We start from the raw sequence: 23,247 nt of genomic DNA, 5'->3' as shown, positions 1-23,247 counted from the left end.
GGACCTGATTGCTAGCTGGGGAGAGGTGGCAATGTTTTAGAGTCCTTTCATAGATGATTCGATATTGTGACCAGGGTGGCAAAGCGAGTTGTGAGTTTTGTGAAATGAAAGATATTGATCAATCTTCTGCTCAATGAATTGGAACCTTTATGTACTAATAGAAATAGAGCTTGTTATGAGTATAAGAACATCAATATTTTTGAAGCAGTTGAAAGACAAATGGAAGATGTACATGTTTTACTTTATTTTTTAAAATGGTAACCATGTACGTTGGGCCAGTTAACCATTGAGAATACACCCGACATTACAAATCATGGACAAGAGTTTACAGAGATACTCGTATTTTCCTGCATCTGGTTCCTTTGCAGATTCAGTGAAAGGAGTGCTGCAGTCAGCCTCAAAATTACAGATCCTTCAGTTCCTTCTGAATTTCCCACAATGTCTCAGCACTCTTCCTCAGTTGGGCTACCTCATCATCTTTCAGAGCTTGGTTGATGACATCAGTTAGACCATCTGCACTCAGCACACATGGCAGGCTTAGGAAGACTTCATCCTGTATGCCATACATGCCCTGGGGTAAAAGACACAGTACACAATCACTAGAAAGAACAATTTCCATATGCAGTAAAGTCCATTAAAACATGTGCCACTCTTACTAACTGAAAGATACAATTGTGACTGTAGCTGGTCTGGTATTAAATTCCTTGAGAGAGAAATACCATAGGCCAAAGTGAACAAAGCCATGAAACATTTCAAAAGGAACTTAAGCCACTTTACATAGAGTCATACAGCACGGAAACAGATCCTTCGGTCCAATCAGTCCATGCCGAACATAATCCCAAACTAAACTAGTCCCACCTGCCTGCTCCTGGTCCATCACTTCCTCAGGAAGTTCATTACACACATGAACCATCCTCTGTGTAAAAAAAAATTGCCCCTCATGTCTTTTTTAAATCTCTCTCCTCTCACCTTAAAAAAATGCCCCCTAATCTTGAAATCTCTCTTCCTCGTAATTTTATAAACTCTATAACATCAAGAATAAAGCTAGATCAAAGTATATTAATAATAAAAAAGCAAGTTCTTTGAAGTGGCTGTCACTATCAGAGATACACAACACGGAGGGAAGGACACCTGTACAGTAAATACTTAAAAAGAAAATGAGGAACCCTCTTGTAATGTGTGAAAGACCTGATGAATGAAACTGCTGGCAATGATACAGAGCTCTGTTTGCAGGCATGTTCAAAGCCTGCACTCTTAATTTTAGTCAGGAATGCCAGCTGTGCCAAACAACTGCAAATTCTTCTGCTTGTAAGTGTGAAATATTGGACAACATTAAACAGTCATCCATTGCCCAACAAGCCTATTGTTCACCCTATTGGTTTAACAGAATGTGGTAGCTCACATTTACTGATATTCTTTAATTATTAATTTGACATCAGTTAAAAGCAAAGGAATTGGAAACCTGTAAAATGTGTACATTTTATAATTGAAATCTATTGGAAAGGAGGAAAAGTTCTTACCAAGATTAATGAAATGTTAATGCAAGGATGTTGGCATACAAAGATGTAAATGTTATGTTGTAACTACCTAAAACTCTGGTTAGACCTTAATTAGAGCACTGCATTCAATTCTCTGCATTATAGCTCAGGAAGAATGTATTGGTCTCAGAGCAGGGGCAGCACAGATTCAACAAAATTGGGGCTAAAAGGTTTAAATCATGAGGACTGGATGCATAGAATAGACCTGTATGTATCTGAATATAGACGATTCAAAGGTAATTAATTATCAAAGAACTGCATCCTCAAGTTAGAAGTTCTGCAATTAAATTAAACCTGGATTGACCCCTGCTATGTAATTTTTAAAAAAAAATCTTATTTATAGTTTACAGCTTAAGTGACATTGTCCATGTGTTTAATTCTCTGCCGCTTGCAATCCAACCAAGCCAATTATAATAATTCAATAATAACCGTAATACCACTCCAACAAAGTATGTATGAAGAAACAGCAGTTGCGGATTTAAATTACCCATTATTGTTTTAGGTTTCGTTGAGGAAGTTCTTCTGTAAGTGATCATTCCCTTCCTTTGAAGCAGAATGCAAGTGTATGCACACAATATCTCTTACTTCCAGTAAAACCGATATGTCAAGAATAAAAACAAATGGGGCATTTGTATGGCGTGTCTCTAGTGCCTCTATTTTAAAATATTCAAGATTATACACTATTGTATTTTGCAAGTTACTACAGATCAAGTCTGGTAAATGAAGATTTGTGAATACTTGTGAACAGATACATAATTGTCAGGACATAGAAGCACCAGGTGTGTTAAAATCCTCACAGCTTTGTTACATTTCCCTGTATCTAATGTATGCTACATATAATGTATGCTACAATGTGTCAGATTCTACTGATTGCAAATCAGACAGGAAGAAAACCAGAGAATATAAGCTAAAAGTTTGCATTGCTGGGGCGTAGGTTTGAAGAGAAAGAGACAGACAGACAGACACAAACACACACAAAGACAGACAGACTGTTGGACAAGATATCTGGTTCATAATATGTCATGATAATTAACTCTGGTGTCACTGTTGCACAATTCAACATTCTCTTCTTCTTCAGTGTTTGGTTGATACTAATAATACTCCTTTTCTGCATTCATTTGATTTGTACCTAAACCAGAATAATTCTAATGACTAGCCCTTTAAATTTAGTCTCACTATCAGTTTATCAACACTGAAAAGTTAATGTTCACCAAGTCAAAATTGATTAAATGCAATACATAATTTAGTGAGTTTAGTCGCTTCAGCAGTTAACCACAGAATGGAAACAAAACACATTGCATAGAACTCCTATTGTGGGAAAAGAGGCATGGATCAGGGAATAGTTTACGACTAGAAAGAAAAGATTCGCTGAAAGTCTCAACTATTATAGACTGCAGCGGCAAAGAAATCAAAACCACAAAGCCACCCATTAACACTCTGGCATGATTTTTAAAAAGTACAACATTGTGTGTTCCAGTGGCTGCAATATAAACAGAAAGTGCTGGAGAAACTCAACATCTTTGGAGAAAGCAAGTGGCACTGAGCCCCATGACCCTTCTTCCCATTTTGACGAGAATGCATGGGGCTCAAATCATTAACTCGATTTTTCTCTCTCCACAGTTGTTGCCAGACCTGCTGAATTTTCAAGCATTTTATTTTTTTAAATCTCCATCATTTGTAGTATTGTGTTTAAATTTCAGTAATCCAGAGGCTACCGGGTGCGGATGTTAGTGTTAAGATCCCAATGTTAACTATGAAGTATTTGTAAGAATCCCTAATTTGCTACAAACCAGGAATTTTATTTAACATGGTAATATCTCATACCTTCACCATGGTGGATACTGGGTGAACCCGCTTCAGATTCTTCACAATGGATTCAGTCAGCTCAGCAACACTGAGGCCAATGGCCCAATTAGTATATCCCTTCAGTTTAATCACTTCATAAGCACTAGCAAAAACAAAAGTTTTAAATCAGGCATTTAAACATCAGGTAACTGCCACAACAGTAAATGTATGATAAATTCTAAGTACAAGTTCACTTAACAACAGAAACAGGAACAAATGATGCTTTGCAGTACCATAAAATGTTACATAGACTATCCATTTTACTGGTCATGGCAATTACTTTTAAATACTTTCCATTGAATTTTATCTATTGAAGCTAAATATTCCAAACTTAGAGGACACAAGTTCTTAAATTTGCAAATTCCAATTGTCGGTATTCACACCAACTCCGTTGTTAGCAGGGTCTTGTTAGACTATATTTGTAACATGATGCTCCAATTGGCAGCCTCCTGTATTGTTAGCATCTAATGAAGTGATCATACCAAGCTTGAAATCAAACTTTAACTATCATTTTTATTTCCACATGAGTAGTAACAAACCTAAAATGTGTAACTCCATATTAGTTAAGGCCCCTCACCCACCTCTCACCCAATGCCCAGCAACAGCTTTATCCAATTCACAAACTTGACGGTAGATTTTTAAGAGCAGATTGAGTATCTTGTTAAAGCCTCATTTTCTCTGGGATTGTTATGCTCCCACATTGTCTGCTGTATTGTGAGAAAATCAGGAGAGGTGGTGGCATAGTGGTGATGTCAGTGAACTAGGACTCTGGAAGTCTAGGCAGTGTTATGGGGAGATGGGGTCAAATCCCACCATGGTGAAATGTGAACCCAATGAAATGGAAAAGCTAATGGTGCCCATGTAATGAACATCATAAAAGGCCATCTGGTTCACCAGCACCCTTGGAGAAGGAAGTCTGCTACGCATTCTGACCAGGTATAGCCTACTCTTCTGAACTACTGTTTGTAGCTCTGGTCATCCTGTTATAGGAAGGATATTATTAAACTGGAGAGTGCTCAGAAAAGATTTACTGGGATGTTGCTGGCAACGGAGGGTTCGAGATATAAAAATAGACTGGAACTTTTTCTTCATTGGAGGTTGAGGGGTGATCTTATTCGGTTTATGAAATCATACATATAGATAAGGTGAATGACACGGGTCTTTTTCCTAGCGTGGGAGAGTTCAAAACCAGGGGGCATATTTTTAAGGTGAGAGGAGAAAGATTTAAAAAGGACATGAGGGGCAACTTTTTTTTTTACACAAAGACTGGTTCATGTGGGGAATGAATGGCCAGAGAAATTGGTGGATGCAGGTAGAGTTACAATGTTTAAAAGACACTTGGATAAGTACAAGAATAGAAAAGGTTTGCAGGGATATGTGCCAAGAGCCGGCAGGTGGGATTAGTTTAGTTTGGGAACATAGTCAGCATGGACTAGTTGGACGGAAGGGTCTGTTTCCATGCTCTATGGCATGTGATTCCAGGCCCAAAGCAATATGGTTGATTCTAAACTGTCCTCTGAGATGGCCTAGCAAACCACTCAGTTCAACGGATGGGTAATAAATGCTGGCCTTGCCCGCGACACCCAAATTCTATGACTGAATTAGAACAAAAATGAATCAAGGCATAAAATTAATGCTAGGGAAACTGAGGGAACACTTCTTCACATAAGGTAGCAGAAATCTGAAACTCTCCCCTCAAGAACTATTGATTTTTGTTCAGCATGGCTGTCAAGAAATGTGCAGCCAATGTCTAGGCCAGCCCAACTGTCGCAACAGATTTTAGGGCTGAATGGCCTACTCCGGTTTTTACGTTTTCTATAATACAACAGAAACTACACTTCAAAAATACTTCTGGAGATGTGATGAGCCTTGGGAGCACCCTAGGGTCATAAAAAAAATGACTTATAAATACAAATCTGCCCACTTCATCTGCAACAGTAATAAATCTGTTAATCTTACAAGTCACCTGATCTTTTAATTGAACAATTGTTGCCTATTCTTACCTCTTAACAAAACAGAACTACTATTTGAGATGTATTTAAAACTTGGCGCTTTAAACATGTTACCTTCTACATCTCTACTGCTTCCTGACTCATTTCTGTAAAAGTCTCTTATGATTTCAATGAGAATCAGGGCTCAGGCACTGCCATCTACATTTTAAACTTTATCTTATGTTGATCATTTTGTAAAGGCTTTGTTTTATACCTATCCACCACCAGTTTATGCACATCTTTCCAGTTCTCCTTGTCCTGAGCAGTTCCAATATCAGGGCTCAGCTGCTGCAGTCCAACTCCTGCCACGTTGACACCACTCCAAACGGGAACTGCAAATGAAAAGCAGCTGAATGTGGACAGTTCTTACAGTGTTGCTACAAAGATCTACTGGCAAACTGCAACTTAATTGCAGCATTTGGCATATGATAAAAGTATAATGATATATATTCACATCACATTCAACTGCACAATCTCCTTTGATTTTAACACTATCGTGTTGCCTCTAACTCAATTATCATTAGTATTTGGATAGAAAGATGAAGGTAAGTAATTAACAATGAAGAACTAACCCCTGAGGGCCATGCCTTATGCAAAATAAACCATTCAGATGAAAAGTTTTCAATCTGACAGGTTAATTGTTTCTCTCTCCACAGATTCTCTCCAGACCACAGTATTTCTACCATTACGATTTTATTTCAAATTTCCAGCATCTACAGTCTTCTGCTTTTGAACAACAAATTAACTGTTAACAGCAATGCCAACTGCGCCTATAACGTTCTTAAAACATGATGCTTAAACGAATGTTAGAATAGATTAAAGCCACATATCATTTGACTGAGACAATAAGGTGTAGAGCTGGATGAACACAGCAGGCCAAGCAGCATCAGAGGAGCAGGAAGGCTGACATTTCGGGCCTAGACCCTTTGTTTTGGGTGGACAGAGCAGGGAAAACTGCATTTCATTGACGTGAACAGTTCTGAGCACTTAAAACCTCTTATGTGCTTCCAGTCAATTCCGCAATTGAAAGGGGCTGAAATTCAGGCATATGAACAGAGAAGGAAGGAACAGGAAATAAGGCTATTCAACCTTGTGAGCCTGCTATATCATAAATCTGGCTGGGCTCTCAGATTCAATTTCCTGTGTGCACCCCATACCTCCCTTGTCCAAAAATATCTAAGTAAGTCAGTCTTGAATATATTTAAAAGCCCAGCCTCCACTAGCTCCTCAGGAAGAGAATTCCACACTAAATGACCCTTGAAGAAAAACTACTCTCTGGGACTATTTTCCCTGGAGTGTCAGAGGCTGAGGGGTGACCTTACAGAAGTTTATGAAATCATGAGGGGCACGGATAGGCTAAATAGATAAGGACTTTTCCCCAGGGTGGGGGAGTTCAAAACTTGACGGCATAGGTTTAAGGTGAGAGGGGAAAGATTTAAAAGGACCTAAGGGGCAATTTTTTCATGCAGAGGGTGGTATGTGTATGGAATGAGCTGCCAGAGGAAGTGCTGGAGCCTGTTAAAATTACAACATTTAAAAGGCATCTAGATGGGTATATGAATAGGAAGGTTTAGAGGGATATGGGCCAGATGCTGGCAAATGGGACTAGATTTACTTAGAGTATCTGGTCGGGATGGACAAGTTGGACCAAAGGGGTCTGTTTCCATGCTTTACATCTCTATGACTCTATGTTAAAATGGATATCTCTTATCCTTAAAGAACATCCCATAGTTTTAGTCTCCGACAAGAAGAAATGTCTTTCCAGTATTCAACCTATCCAGACCTCTTAAGATCACGTGTCATTCTTCCAAACTTCAATGGGTATAGGATTAATTTGTCCAAACTTCCTAAGATAAGTAACGAGACAAGTGAACCTAGTCTGAACTCTCCCAAAGCAACTGTATGGCTTTTTCCAAATAAGGAGTCTAAAACTGTACAGGGCACTCCAGATGTGGTCTCACCAACACCATGTATTGCCAGCTGGGGGCTACCAATTGGTATTGAAAGGATGGCTCACGAGCAAGCAAGTAATTAATCGAATAATAATGGAGGTAAAGTTGAGGTTAAAATCAGATCACCCATGATTTTATTTGAATGACAGAGCAGGCTTGAAGGGATGAGTGGTCTACTTCTCGTCCTCGTTTGCATGTAGATATTGTATGGGGGTCTTCACAAGACAGAAGGACCTGGGGAAGTCAAGAGTTGGGAAGATCCAACTGGAAAGGGTTAACCTGCTTGGTCTTTACTGCTCTTCCAACAGACTCTAGTCTAAAAACTGACCCTAGCTGATAGAAATTAAAAGTGTGAGATTTCTATAGTGTATCATCTGGTATCACAAAACGTAACCATGTAGCCTTACCACTAGAATCTCCATGTTCACCAAGCACCCAGCCATGGCAACTGGATGGATGGAGCCCAAGTTTCTCAGCCAACAGGTAACGGAATCGGGCAGAATCCAAATTACAGCCGCTGCCAATCACACGGTTCTTTGGCAATCCACTTATCTTCCACGTTACGTACGTCAGAATATCAACTGTGACCCAGGAAAAAAAATGCATGAGCACTTCAAAATTCAAGTTGATTCTAATTAGAGCAAACACAACATTGTGGTTTGATGCTATAAATAGATATGATTAAATATGATGGCTATTCCATTTTGCAAGAAAGAAAGACAACACTTATATAACTTATCACAAGCACCAGATGTTGTGGTGCTTCACAGCTAAAGAAATGTTTTTGATGTTAAGTTGTAGTTATAATACTTATGGAGTAGAAACATAACTGGGGATATCGGTAGGGGGCAGAACTTCCAAATATCGTCCTCTGAGGTTCTCCCCCCCCAGGGAATATTCAGGCTCCATTCAGTCTTAGGCCCCATGGTTAACAAAGTTTAATATTGTGGCTTCAGTCATAATGAATATGTGGATTGTAGTTTTCCAGAATTTCTCATAGTTTGGAAAAGTGGCAGCTGCTTGGAAAAACACAAATGTACGCCACTATTCAAGAAATGAAGGAGGTAGAAAGCTTATAAACTGTAGTCCTGTTAGTCCAACATCCATCATTGGGAAAATGCTGGAATCCACTACTAACAAGAGGTAGTAGCAGGATACTTAGAAAAGTATCATGCAAATTGACAGAGACAACATGGTTATGTGAAAGAGAAATCAAGTTTAGCAGTTGTATTGGAGCTTTTGAGGACTGAACAAACAGGGTTGATAAAGGCAAAAAATCAGTCAATGTCATAAATTTGGATTTCCAAAGGCATTTGATAAGGACCCTCATAAAAGGTTGTTACACAACATAAGAGCTGATGGTGTTGGGGTGGTACATTAGCATGGCTAGTATTTCACCCATCTAATGTGAAAGAGATTCAAGACAAATGGGTCATTTTCAGCTCGGCAAACTGTAACCAATGGAGTATCACGGGGTTCCATTCTGGAGGCTCAACCATTGAAGACTTGTATTCATGACTTGAATGAAGGGACTGAGCATAATGTAACTGAATTGACCGACAATACAAAACAGGAAGCAGAGGATTATGAGGAGTAAACAGAGTTTATAGAGGGATATAAAGCAGATGGAATATAATGCAAGAAAATGTAAGTTTGTTCACTTTGGCAGAACGTGGAGAAAAGCAGAATATTATTTAAATGGGAAGAGTTTCAGAATACTGCAGGACCAGAGGAATATGGTTGTCCTCATACACATAAAAGGTCAGCATTCAGATACAGCAAGTATTTTGTAAGGGAAAGGGAATGTTGAATTTTATTGCAAAGAGGGCGGGGCATAAGAGTCTGTAAATCTTGCTACAACTGTTCATGACATGGCACTCTAGGTGTGGTCTCACTATGGTACAGTTTTGGTCACTTTACTTAAGGGAGGGCATACATGAAATGGAAGCAGCTCTGAGAATGTCCAATAGGTTGACACCTGGGATGAAGGGCTTGGCTTATGAGGAAAACTTGAACAGGTTGAACTTACACTCTTTGGAGTTTAGAAGATTGACAACTGATCTTACTGAAACATACAAGATTCTGAGAAGCATGACAGGGTATACACCAAGAGAATGTTTCGCTTGGCAGGGAAATCTAGGACTAGGGTGCAGAAGTTGATAAATAAAGGATCTCCCACATATAATGAAGACGATTCCTCCAACAATGGTTAGATCTTTTGGAATTCTCTTTCACAGACAGCAGTGGTGGCTAGGTCACTGAATTGGTTCAAGTCGAAATGAGACAGATCATTGATCAACAAGGGATTCACAAGGTTATTGTAGTGGGAAGTAGGGCAGGAATGTGAATTAAATACACAATCAGATAAGTCATGATCTTATTAAGTGGCACGTTAATTTCTTTTAAAATTCATTTAATTTCATTAAATATTAAAAACTGAACCAAATGACCTATTCCTGCTCCAATTTCTTATGATTTTCACTTGCTACTGCTAGCCTTGTCTCACAGGTACCATCTTCCCTTTAAGCGAGAAGATTGTAAATTCAAGTCCCAGTGCACATAGTAGTGCACAGAAGTTAATGCTTACATTTCAGTGCACTAAGGAAATGATGCAATATGTTGGGATGCCTCCTTCAGGTGACAGACTAAATCAATGCCGCGTCCCTCCTCCCGCCTCAAGTGGGTGTAAAAGATCCCACAGCACAATTCTGAAGAACTGTGGAGCTGCTCCCAGTGCCCTCAATGATCAGAGTAGCTGGCTAATCATCGCATTGCTGTTAATGGAGTCTAGTGGCCCCTTACAAACTGACTGCTGCATTTCTCTGCATTGTAACTGTGACTATGTGTTTTATTGGCTGTGCGGCCCTTCACATGAAAGATTTCGTTGTAGTTTTCAGACTTGGAAATAAATTTATCTTTAAAAATTCGATAGTTACCTGGATTGGACACCACAATGATTGTGCATTTGGGGCTATATTTTACAATCTGGGGTATGATGAATTTAAAGATGTTGACATTTCTCTGGACCAGATTCAGTCGGCTCTCACCCTCTTGCTGACGCGCTCCAGCAGTAACAACCACAACTTGAGAATTAGCAGTTATCGCATAATCTAAATGAGTGGAAAATAGGACAGGTTAATCACAAAACCAGTAGGCAGAAAATAAAACATGGTTATAATTCTCTCACTCTACACACTTGACTTACAAAACTTTTGTTTGCTACGTTGAAACTCAAGCAAACAAAAACAAATTTCCTAAGCATTAGGCGAGACCTTGATCAGATGGGCCGAGGAGTGGCAGATGGAGTTTATTTAGATAAATGCGAGGTGTTGCATTTTGCTAAGGTAAATCAGGACAGGACTTTTACACTTGATGGTAGTGTCCTGGCATGTGTCGCTGAATAAAAAGACCTTGGGGTGCAAGTTCATAGTTCCTTGAAGATGGAGTTGCAGGTTGATAGAATAGTGAAGAGGGTGTTTGGTACACTTGCCTTCATTGGTCAGTGCATTTCTGTATAGGAGTTGGACAGTCACATTGGTATGGCCACTTTTGCATTCAATCCTGGTCTCCCTGATAAAGGAAAGCTGTTGTTAAATTTGAAGAGGGTTCTGAAAAAATTTAGAAGGAGGTTGCTGGGGTTGAAGGGTTTGACCTAAAGCGAAAGGCTGAATAGGCTGGGGTTATTTTCCCTGGAGCATCAGCAGCTGAGTGGTGACCTTATAGAGATTTACACAATCACGAGGGGCACAGATAGCATGAATAGCCAAGGCAATTTTCCCCAGAGTAGGGGAGTCCAAAACTAGAGGGCACAGGTTTAAGATGAGAGGGGAAAGATTTGAAAGGGGCCTGAAGGGCAATTTTTTCACACAGAGGATGGTGCGTGTATGGAATGAGCTGCCAGAGGAAGTGGTGGAGGCCGGTACGATTATAACATTTAAAAGACATATGGGTATATGAATAGGAAGAGTTTAGAGGGATATGGGCCAAATGCTGGCGAATCGGACATGATTAATTTACGATATCTGGTTGGCATGGACGAGTTGGACCGAAGGGTCTGTTTCTGTGCTCTATGACTCTATGCTGAAGATCCAAATTACCTTTATCAGCCATAATCTTTGGAGTTTTAAGAAACAGGCTACCATGAAGAAGATCCATCATTTCTCCCTTCAGTTTATCTTCCAGAACATCAACCAAGGCCATCTCATCAGTTAGTTCCTAAGAAAGGAAGTGATGTCATGTTAAAACAGCAGATTTTACAACCCAACTGTGTTTAATCATTGAATTCAAAATAAACTTCCAAACCGTGTAATAAGAAACAAGCGTAGTTAGAGATACTGCCAGTTTCTGAGAAAGTGAAGTTTTCCAGGAAGTTTTTATTTAAAATAGTCACAAATGTTACTTCAAACTAAATGCAAGTGAAGTTATTGAAGGACCGATATTACCTAGAGAGACTAGAGGAGCTGGGCTTGTTTTCCTTACAGCAGAGAAGGGAAAGGAGAGATTTATTACAGAATTGAAGAACTGTTGCAGCACTAAAAGAAGTCATTCCATTGTCTCAACGTCAGCTCTCTAAATGAGCATCTTAGTTCGTGCAATTCTCGTGCTATAATCCTGCATGCTGGTTATTTGAAAAGGAACATCCAACTCCCTTTCTGAATGCCTCGACTGAATCCAAAAGCTGGTCATAATTATGAATGATTTGCAAGATTCATGAGAAGCTGTTTCCATAGTATCCAGAGAAATACATTGAAGATAATAATAAGAATCAGAGTGAAGATGAGACTTTTTTTTCAATTCAATGTGCTCTTATGATCAGACAAGCTCTATTGTCAAAAAAAATTGCAGGGTCACAGCGCTGTGGCAGTAAGAGCGCTATGTTAACAAACTGTTTCATGCAGGATGAATTAAGTGGCCTCCTCCTGTCATGTATGACCCTATAATTTGGTACACTGTGATTTTTTATACTGGGAGAATGGCTACTAAGTCTGATTATTATACATTTGTAGGCATCAATTTGTAGATCTGAACTATATTTTCTCTGATTCAAATCTGCCTATAATCATTGCTCTAAAATTTGGTGACTTATGTAATTTTCTTTCAATGGAGTCAAACAGGCATGAGAGATCAAGCTTACCCTTAAAAGAATGCTAACAGCACAGGCCATCCCAACCTGGCCCACACCTACAACAGTGACCTTATTTCTTGAGGCTTCAGATCCATCACTCGAAACAGACGTAATAAGTTTCTGCTGCACTGTTGCCATGTTGTCTTCCTAAATTAAAAGCAATAGATTTTTTTCTTGAAACAATGAAAATATAACATTTACAGACATGTTAAATAAATGTATAGAAAGAAAATGACCACATCCAATGGTAAGTCCTGTTAAAGGTTTGACTAAAGTGCCTTTGTTCTTTCTCCCCCAGTCAACTTGTTCAGAGATGTTATTACACACCTCTGGAACAAATAGGACTGAAACCCAGGTCTCCTGATCTAACGGCAGGGACACTACCTTGTTAGCTGCGCTAGTAGTCTCCCCAGATGTAGAAGAAAACATTTTCATCAGAACAAATCACATGAATAGTTTCTCTGCTTGTATGCCTCGCTCTGTCCAAGCACCCTATGTATGATGTGTATGTCCTTGTTTGGTATGGTCTGCCTGTACTACTCACAAAACAGAGCTTTTCACTGTATATAGGTACAATGTGACTACAATACATAAAATCAAAAATCAAATTGCCTGCAGCATAGTTGGAAAGAAGCTGTTAGTGCGTTAAATAAACCCTGCAACAAAGTCTAAACCATGAATAAACAGGCCACTTCTTTTATGCCTTTATGAAGTAGTGACGTCTGTTTTGTTTAAAACTCTGCTCACCAAAGAGGTATATGGTGGTCTGTGGCAATTCCTTCCACTTCAGTGTCACCATCAAACACTCCCTCAGACAAGGACAGAAGAAACACAACCAGGTCCCTACATTATTACAGTGGGTACACTTCAAAAAGTGGCTGTACAGCGTTTTGGGGCATGAACGAGGTTGTGGAAAGTGCTGCAGAAAGTGAAAGCCTTTATCTGTTTAAAATAAAATTGCAAAAGCGTAATATCAGGGTTGGGAAAAAATAACGCAAAAACTTTAATGCTGTACCTTATCCTGACAGCCATGAGCACTGAAAACTGTACTAAGACATGTTTTTGCACGTTTTTCTTTGTGAGAACAACATAGGTTTGTGTCATTTGCCAAATATTGACGTGACGAGGCTAGACCAGAGGTTCTGAATCAGTGAGAGATATGACTCCCAACCCAGCTCCTTGGTGGGGTAACTAGATAGAATTTCAGAGCTGCGATCTCTCTATCAATCAATGATTGCGGGCGGAGCTTGGGCTGAGCACAGACAAAGAGAAGCTCCTTTGAGTTATTTTTCTCTTTAATGGGGAGGGGGGTGTGGCCTAACTGGCAGATTTTTGAGGCCTGGTTACTGGGGCCTAAAGGCTGTGAAAAGATTGGTCCATTTTAAAAATCCTGTGGTTTCCCACGAAATTCAAACTCCACCCCCGCCGCCGCAAGGCCCCGAAGAAAAACTCTCATGTCCCAAGGAGGGGGCTGTGTGAAGCCTGTGGGCTTTAAAATGGGGCCACACCGGGGAAAGTGTTTGGGAATCATTGGGCTGGGCTGATATAGGAAAAGAATGCTGTAGTAACTTTTAAGAGCAGCATTTACCCCACCCCCACCTTACAAAACACTCACCCGAGCAATTTTATGTGTGTATATCACACCATGTCTGACTTAGGCGTGTTTTCTGGCTTAGAAACAGAATTGACAATGCCCCAACTGTTTCAACACAGGGTCATCCTAAATAGTCTGCAGAGGGAGAGACTCTTATCCTATTAGTCTGACCTGTAACTAAACACCAGTCCATGTCGTGAACTGCCTCACTTTCCCAACAAATTTGCTTATCAAAGAGCCTTTTTGCAAGCGCGGAATTTTTTTTATTGTGCCCGCACACTAACTTGGACAGAAACAGTGAGTACTTGTTCATTTTTGGAATGGAAATTCAGCTCCATTCACATGACCTTGGAGAAAAGTCAGTCTCTCAGTATAAACCCACAACAAAAACTGCGACCGTGTTAAAGGCAATGACAATTTCTTAAATCAAAGGCAGATGAGGTACCGAGTTATTGACTCACATGAATGTGAAGAATTATACATGATTCAAAATATCAACTGTTTCATTCTCACTACAGATGCTGCCAAAACTGCTAAGTTTCTGCAGCACTTTCTGCTTTTCATTTCAGAACTCCAGCATTTCACTTCTATTCATAGGAATGAAATCTGCCTCTTGACGCCCAAAATCAACACATTCATCTGTTTGTTACCTTCTGATTGTTGAGTTGTTCTGAATTTCCATCTTGGAGGGATTTGAACACAGGGATGAGAAATTTAAAATCAAAGTTTTCTTGGCCAGCAGTTTATGTTGGGTATCATATTCACCTTCCAAATCTCAGCTGCCCCCACCCTAACTCTCAGATAGCCCCATTCTGTAGTCTCATTGAGGCAGTGGGATTCAATTTTTAATATCTCATCCTTGTGTTCAAATTCACTTACATTCACCTTTCCCTACCTATGTTCTATGGTCCAACAACCTATCGATAACTCCACATTCCTCTAAATCTGGCCTCCTGTATGTTTTGACCATTCTTTGCTCCTTCAACCAGAAACACCTTCAGGGGCCTAGGTCTCAAGCTCCAGAATCCTCCTCCAAGAAAAAACTCACAGCCTCTTCCCTCCCCTTTCAAAGATTGCTCATTAAAAACCCAGCTCTGCCTGTCCTTTTATTTCCTAAGGTGGGTCAATGTTAATTTTTTTTGAAAAAATTATCTGATTATGCTGTGGTGTCTTGGGACTTCTACTGCACTAATACTAGGCGCTATACCAGTGAAAGTTGGGAGCGTATGTTGAACGTTTTCAAAAACAGGTCTCTGTCAAATGCCTGAATAAAAGAGACTTCGGTGTCTAGATGCAGTTGGGAGTTGGTCTTTCCACTTTCTAAACTTAGGCCAAAATCTTTAGACGATTTAGTGAAAACTGACAAGTCATCAGAAATCTCCTGGGTACGGTGTCACCTTCATAAAACGGTAAACCGTTTGTCTTGGAGCAACACCAACAACCCCCCCCACCCCTCCCCTCCCCATGTGTCCCGGACAAGGTGACATTCAGTGCTGTTTAACGTGTGACTAGTTATGAGCGGGTTGGTAGCCAGCCAGGATTAGCACCGATAGATTCCCAAATTGCAGCCTTATCTTTTAATGGCCTGACTAAAGTACCCTTGACGTTGGAAACGTTTCAACTGAATACATTTTGGGAAATAAATGCAGCCCATTCCACACTTCTCGCACAAAGAAAACACAAAATGGCATGCAGTGCAAGTCGAAACAATGCATGATTCAGACCCAATGATGCTCGCTGCTAGACTGGAATCAACGATGAAAAAAGGTGATTCAACTGAAAAGTGAAAGCTAACGCAGAGTGCGTTGCTACAAAACTTTTAAAAAATGATTTCTCACTCATATTGCCTTGCATTTTCCTTTCTCTCCCTTGATGATTGATTTCGAAGTAAGAACCCGCCTGTAACTGAGTTTTTCTTGGTCCTCTCTTATTCAAGGTCGGAATTAATCGCTCGAAGTAGTTTTAGAGTAGGTGGCAAACACAACCAAGGAGAGGAACCATCCATCAATTGCCAACTCAAACTTACAGCACGACTGAGCACATGCCTTAACTTCTGATTATTCTTCCCTTCGCTGCAAGTTTCAGATTCCCAAAACTCCTTAAAGCCAGGCAACAATTTGATTCGGAAATATCTCCTGCATCGGAAAAATTCCAACTGAAACTGTTCCCCCCCAAAAAAAAGTAATAGAATACAAATATTGCCACGTTAGCAGAGCGAAGGAATTAACCTTACTAATACACTCCAGTTACTTAAAATCAACAGGATCAAAGTTAACATTAAATACAGAGGGTTGGAAACTACACATTCTAAACTCGGAACTGTGTTTCAAGTAAGTCAAAACGGCAAATTAGTTGCAATATTTGAGGAGAAACACGTACCAGAACTTTGCAACGTCCAATCTATGGCACCTCCCCCTTTCCACTGCTCGCTGTCTCTCTCTCTGTCTGTTGTTAATTGTTGCAAAGCATCAATTTCTGGCAGCTCTAAACTACATGTGACTGGCAGAGCACGTCACACTGACTGGAAAAAATCCAGGACTAAAACTTTTCCGGCCGAGTTCTACCAATGTCCTCATCTGACTCAACTGCGACTTGTTACAAAAGAACACTCCCTCTGGCATCAATCTCCTGTGCCTTTTTTTGAAAACTAAGTAAACTTTTCTCATTATGTCGGTCCAGGGATTTTTATTTTAATTTGCTATAGAACATATATTTGAATTTTGTGGCCACATCCTACCGGGGTGCTAAGATTATTTCTGTATTGTTTACACATCTGAACCAGGCGCCTTCTCACTGTAATTTGTAACTGCAGCGGGACACATTGCAGGCCTAACAACAACAAAAATTGCTGTAAAAGCTGAGCAGGTCTTGCAGAATCTATGGAGAGAAATTAAGGTCAGTGAACCTTCCTCAGAACAGGCTTGTTGTAAAAACATTAACTTAGACGAGTTACTCCTAAGGTAAGGACAATTCCTGAGATCCCAAACCCCTCCCCACTTACTGACTGCCGAAGCTTTAGATAAATGTAGGTTTTCACTCCCGGTTTCCTTTGTGTCATCCAAACCATTAATACAAAACACTGTGAAAGTTTGGTTTTCAAAATGCCTTGATCTCAAATATTCCCTCTAACTTCTCCCCTTCTGCTTTTGGATTGCACATTTAGGGTTGGTGCTTCCAGGATTTTTGAATCAATGCACAATGAAATTATTCCTGGTGTGATTTTCCCCTCTCTGGGTTGCTGATGATACTGGGGAGCTCAAAGACAGAATCAGGCATGAATCCAAAAGCCGGATGCTTGCGATGGAGAACTCTCAGAAGTAAATTCCACATGTGCAGATAGCAGGGTCAAACAGTTACCATTTGGTGGTGAGAAACATCTCATTCATTACACAATTCACCCGATTCACCACCCCCTTCGTGATTAAGCTCTCCCCAGGCCGAATAACAAAAACTGAGCAGGTACCGGTTGGGTTGGCTCCTCAGTATCGAGTCCGGATGAGTTTGCATCTGTGTCGGCCATCTTCCTTCTCTTTACCCTGTTTGGAATTGTTTCAACTGCACCTTGTACCTCCATGGCCACGGATAAAGGTCTCCCTGCAACTCTTCAGCGGAACAACTGGGCAACAGCAATATATCAGTGTCAAGTAGTTTGTTATCGATCAGCTTCGGGCATCACTTGTTGGATGGGCGGTAATGTCAGCGGACATAGCCATCCAGGTGGCCCCTGGGTGATAGCTGTTGCTTTATTGCAGGCAGGAAGCTTTCGGCTTAGAGATTGTGGTTTACTGCAGAGGAAGAGACAGGAAGCTTGTGGGTCTGGCAAACAGTGAAGAGCACGTGTAAAAGTCCTAAAGGGGGTGGCCATGTTGCTGTACGGCACGGTGCTGCGTCAACGTCAGAGCTGCAGCATGTGCCAGCAGTTTATGCCGCAAACACATTGCATGTGCTTGTGCAAGGGTGGATTCTGTGATTCAGTGGCTACCACCAGTTAGTTCAGAGGCTCGGCCATTTCTAGTCTGCAGTCAGTCAAGTGCTTTGTTCACTGCAAGTCCGGGGAGCTATGGGAATAGGTTACGTTTACTCTTGGAAATTAACTAAAAGTAGTCAAAGTCTTCCTTGTTGGTCCATTGGGGTGCTGTTGCAAAATCAAGCCAGTGGTAGGTGGTGGGGGCGGAGTGCATACAGTCAGAGGGAGTGGTCCCTATAGTCTGTGGGCTTTTCAAGGGTCAATCAGCTTAAATCTGGGAACTGGACTCATTGCATTGTATCTCGAAGGGAATGGTCATAGTGACAACAGGCAGTTGCAGTTATTAGAATGGGATCTGGTGGTTTATTGGAGTGGGGTGCATGGTCTCAAAGAGGATGTTCAAGGTAAGTTATGATCACACTGGTGGTCACGGAAAGGGGTGGGTGGGGCATTGGCAGCATGCTCCTTTCACTGTTTTCACCTGGCTTCCATTTTTGCTGATGGTAAGTCTCGAGATGCTCAACGCCTTCCCGGATGCTCCTCCCCTACTTTGAACGGTCTTGAACCAGTGATTCCCAGGTGTCTGTGGGAATGTCGCACTCCACCAATGAGGCTTTGAGGGCATCATTGACGCTCTTCCTCTGTTCACCTGGGACTTGCTTGCTGTTTTAAAGCTGATAGTAGGGCACCTGCTGAGGGGGTCTCTTGTCGGTCATGTGGATGATTTGCCCAGTCCATCGTCGCCAATCAAGGGTGGTCATGCTGGGGCTGTTGGTCTGGTTGAGGACGCTGTGAATGGACAATGTGAAGAACTTGCATGGCGACACAGTAAGTATTGTTTCTTTCAAAGAGGGCAGAATGTATAACTGGAAAGGGAGCTAGGAGGCCATTGCGCTCATCATTATTTGAGAGAATAAATAATGCTAGCCATCTGCCTTCAATTCAAATCAAGCGGTCAACATTCTCTTATGGCGTACATTAAGGGCTCTTGTGGCACAAGGTTAGTGCCCCTATTTCTGGCCCAGAAGATCAAGCTTTAAGTCCCACCTCCTCTGGAATTGCATTTTAAATGTTTGAACAGGTTGATTTAAAAAGTGTTTTTTTCTCATCCTATGGTGAAGTGTTAATGTCCTTATCCAGTCGCAAGGCCCATCTCGGGATGTATTGCCATGGCGATGTATCGTAACATATCCAAACAGGTTGATTCAATATTTTTTCATGTAATCCAATCAGCTTTGCACTCGTAAAGGAATCGTTTGCATTACATTGTGCCCATTAATTGTCACCTTGTGATCTCTGAACTCAGTAATACTGTATGTAATAAGGCACTTGCCATCAGGAGCTCAACTTCAGAACTGGCCAGGGCAGACAGTGCAAAGGATTTGAAGCTTCTGTGCTGCAGCTGCCTTATCCTAACAAACAATACTAGGCCTACCATGGCTTTAATATAAAGACGGACTGGGGGTGGGTGGAGCATTTTTGGGGTTGGGGGTTGTCTTCGGACACCAGTCTTATGTTAAGGGAAAATGGAAAAAGTTGTTGGGCAACCTTGCATGAGTAAAAGGTACAACACTCTAAAATTCATTATCAGTATTATTGTAGCACAACACTAGGCTCACCATTTACACTCTGAGGGCATAGCCTTCATTGCAAAGGAAGTCAAGGCTCAGGCATGCCTTTAATCATACTTTGTGTCCTGTCTGACCTTGCTCACAGATCTACAACTACCTGGTTGAGACTAATGAATCTGTTCTTCTGCAGGAGCAGATTACTGCAGATGTTGGAATCTGTACTGAAAACAAAAAATTGCTGGAAATCACAGCGGGCCAGACAGCATCCATGGGGAGAGAGAGCAAGCTAATGTTTTGAGTCTAGATGACTCTTCATCAGAGCTGATGTTGAAGTGTGCAGGGGGAAGCATTTATGCAATGGTGAGGGTGTGGAGTGCTGGGGGAGAGAGGCTGCTAGTGCAGATTAAGTGATTGGACTGTAAGAATGGCAAAACACTGAGTGTCAAATTGCCAAGCTGGAAAGAACAGACAGTCCCATTCCAGTGGGGGAGGAAGAGAGGACATGGTGACAGAGAATGCAACAAGCTAAAAGAAAGGGAAGGAATGGGATTGGGTTCACAATCTGAAGATGCTGAGCTCAGTATTAAGTCCAGAATGTTGCGAAGTGCCTAGTCTGAAGATGAGATGTTGTTGCACCAGTTTTTGCTGTGATTCACTGGAGCACTGCACCATGTCAAGGAAAGACAAGTGCACGTGTGAGCAGGACGCTGTGTTAAAATGACCGGTTGTGGGAAAGTCAGAGTCATGCTTGCGCACAGTCTGGAGGTGTTCTGCAAAGCGGTCATCCAGACTGCATTTGGTTTCTCCAATGTAGAGTAGGCCACATTGGGTACAGCAGATGCAGTAGACCAGATTGGAGGAGGTACAGGTGAAATGTTGCTTCACCTGGAGAGATTGTTTAGGCCCTTGGATGGTGAGCAGGAAGGAGGTGATGGGGCAGGTGTTGCACCTTCTGCGGTTACATGGGAAGGTAACATGGAAAGGGGGGTGGTGTTGGTAGTCAAGAAGTGGACTAGGATGTCCTGGAGGGTACGTTCCCTGCAAAATGCAGACAGAGGGAGTGAGGGGAAGATTTGTTTGGTGGTAATGTTCTGCTGGAGTTGTCTGAAATGGCAGAGAATGATCTTTTGAATGCGGAGGCTGGTGGGATGAAAAGTGAGGACAAGGGGGACCTGATCACGCTGTTGTGAGTGACAGGAAGGGGCAAGGGCGGAAGTACGGGTGATAGGTAGAATGCAGTTGAGGGCCCCGTCAACCACAGTGGGTGAGAAACCACGGTCATGGAAGAAGCAAGCCATGTCAGCAGTGCTGTTTTGGAAGGTGGCATTATTGCAGATACAACGTAGGCAAAGGAACTGGGAGAATGGGATGGAATCATTGCAGGACGTGGGGTGTGAAGAGATGTAGTGAAGGTAGCTATGGGAGTCAGTGACTTTATAGTGGATGGCAGTGGGCAGTTTATTCCCCAAAATGGAGACAAAGTGATTAAGGTAAGGAAAGGGAAGTGTTGGAAATGGACCATGTGAAAGTTATAGAGTGGTGAAAATTGGAATAAAATGAGAACACTACACAATCCAACAGGAGTATGAAGTGGCACCGAAGCAGTTGTCGATGTACTGAGAAAAGAGTTGTGGGAGGGGGGCAGTGTAGGACTGGAACAAGGATCGTTCCACATACCCCATAAAAAAGCAGGCATAACTGGGACCCATGTGGGTGCCCATAGCCACTCCTTTAACTTGGCAGAAGTGACATAAATTAAAAGAGAAATTGTTCAGTGAGAGAACAAGTTCAGCCAGGCGGAGGAGAGTGGTGATGGATGGGGATTGTTCAGGCCTCTGGTCGAGGATGAAGCCCAAAGCTCTCAGACCATGCTGGTGGGGAATGGAGGTATAAAGGGATTGGACATTCATGGTGAAGAGGAGGCAGTTAGGGCCAAGGAACTGGAAATTTTCAATGTGGCAGAGGGTATCAAAGGAATCGCAGATATAGATGGGCAGGATCTGGACAAGTGGAGAGAGGATAGAGTCAAGGTAGGAGAAAATGAGCTTGGTACGGTTGGAACAGTCTGATATGATGGGCCTACTGTGACAGTCTGGTTTGTGGATTTTGGGAAGGAGGTAGAAACGGGCTGTCTGGAGTTGGGAGACTAAGGTTGGAAGGCAGTGGGGGAGGCGGAAGATCTCCAGAGGTAATGAGGCCGGTGAGAGTCCTAGTGACAATGGCTTGATGTGGGGTCATCGACCAGGGTGAGGTAGGAAGAAGTGTCCGAGAGTTGGCCTTGAGCCCCTGCAAGGTAAAGATCAACCTGCCAGACTACGACGGCACCAACCTTTTGACGGGTTTGATGAGATGAGAGACAGAATGAAAGTAAGACTGTGCTGGCTCATGGTGTAAAGCAGCTATGAATAGCTGGTCTTAGCCTCAAGAGGGAGAAGGGACAGGGCATCATCCACTAGGAGGTGCAGGCCTCTGGTGCATATCAATATCTACAGACTTTACTGGAGTTATCGGCAATTAGCTAAAGTTCAATGCTGGAAGATATCAAGGATGCCCATGGCAATGTGTCACATCCATGTCAAACGGCTGGACGAGAACTTTCACTGACAAAGTCTGGACAGCAAACCCATCCCAGTGGGCCTCAAGGATTTATTTGCTTGTGACTCATTTGATAGAGGAACTAGGGACCGCCGTGACACCTCACAACCTTTGACTTATAAGTGCCTTCAGAATGTAATTGATGCAATGTTTGTAGGAGCCCACCTCTTCATTCCATTCCCCCTTGATGCAGTCAGTCAAACAGCGAGAGCATCAGGATTCCCAACTATCACTGTCATCCCACAAAGGCAGGGTGCTATAGGTTAGACCCACATGGCTTTAGGAGCACCCTCTCGCCAACCAACAGTATTCATGAACAAAATAAGATTTCACTCTCTTAATGTTAAAAAAAAACTTGCTGCCATAGCAGTAACATTTTGTTGCTCTGCATTAATATCCAGGGAGCCACCATGATTTATGTGTATCAGAGCATTCACAGACTTAAGGCTCATACATGCATGTTGCTGATGGACAAAGGGTACTCTTTCTAAATGTTGCTCATTTCACCCCTTAGAAAATCCTCAAATTGACACAGGGCAGATGTACAAAGGTAACAGTGAAACAAACTTTTGCAAATAAAGTTCCAATGCTTGGAGCAGTCATATGGAGCCATGCAGTACGGGCTAGTCAGGGTATCGTGCATTATTGTGTTGTGCTATGCTGTCTGCGATTTGTATCAAATAAGGGTTGATTTGATTTGATTATTTGTCACGTGTATTTATTACAAATATGGTGAAAGTGTTGTTTAGTGTCATCACTCTCTGGCACCGTCTTAAAACACAGAAAATAAACCAAAACTCGAATATAAAGCCAGAAAAATAAAGTAATAAAGTTCATCCTATAGTCTTATCTCAATTAGACTTTGGAACAGGTTCCACTTCTAGCTCAGCCATGGGCCCGGATCCAGGCTCGCGCATTCCAATGCCTCGAGTCCCCACTGTTAAACTGACTACACTGCTGCAACTCACTCAGGCATAGTGAAAACTGCAGATGCTGGAGTCAGAGATAACACAGTGTGGAGCTGGAGGAACGCAGCAGGCCAGGCAGCATCAGAGGAGCAGGAAAGTTG

The 23,247-nt window shown here is 41.7% G+C and overlaps 1 protein-coding gene across 2 annotated transcripts; it reads right to left on the bottom strand.

Annotated features, from left to right (window-relative positions):
* Positions 1-222: 222 nt before the first annotated feature.
* LOC109928528 (L-lactate dehydrogenase B chain) lies at positions 223-17,827 on the bottom strand. 2 transcript variants are annotated; one of them, XM_020528480.2, is made up of 8 exons: positions 17,509-17,827; positions 12,461-12,598; positions 11,424-11,541; positions 10,263-10,436; positions 7,734-7,907; positions 5,589-5,706; positions 3,363-3,486; positions 223-571 (listed from the first exon to the last, which is right to left on the bottom strand). In XM_020528480.2, exons 1-8 carry the CDS (start codon positions 17,617-17,619, stop codon positions 404-406), a joined length of 1,125 nt encoding a protein of 374 aa, XP_020384069.1. In that variant the 5' UTR covers positions 17,620-17,827; the 3' UTR covers positions 223-403. The 2 variants fall into 2 exon arrangements, with proteins under 2 accessions (XP_020384069.1, XP_020384070.1); XM_020528481.2 differs by lacking the exon at positions 17,509-17,827 and adding an exon at positions 16,425-16,557.
* Positions 17,828-23,247: the final 5,420 nt, after the last annotated feature.

This window comes from Rhincodon typus, chromosome 22 (assembly GCF_021869965.1).
Source record: "Rhincodon typus isolate 14 chromosome 22, sRhiTyp1.1, whole genome shotgun sequence".
Lineage (NCBI taxonomy): Eukaryota > Metazoa > Chordata > Chondrichthyes > Orectolobiformes > Rhincodontidae > Rhincodon > Rhincodon typus.
The sequence above is the reverse complement of the archived record's forward strand: the minus strand, read 5'-3'. Positions and strand labels throughout refer to the sequence as shown.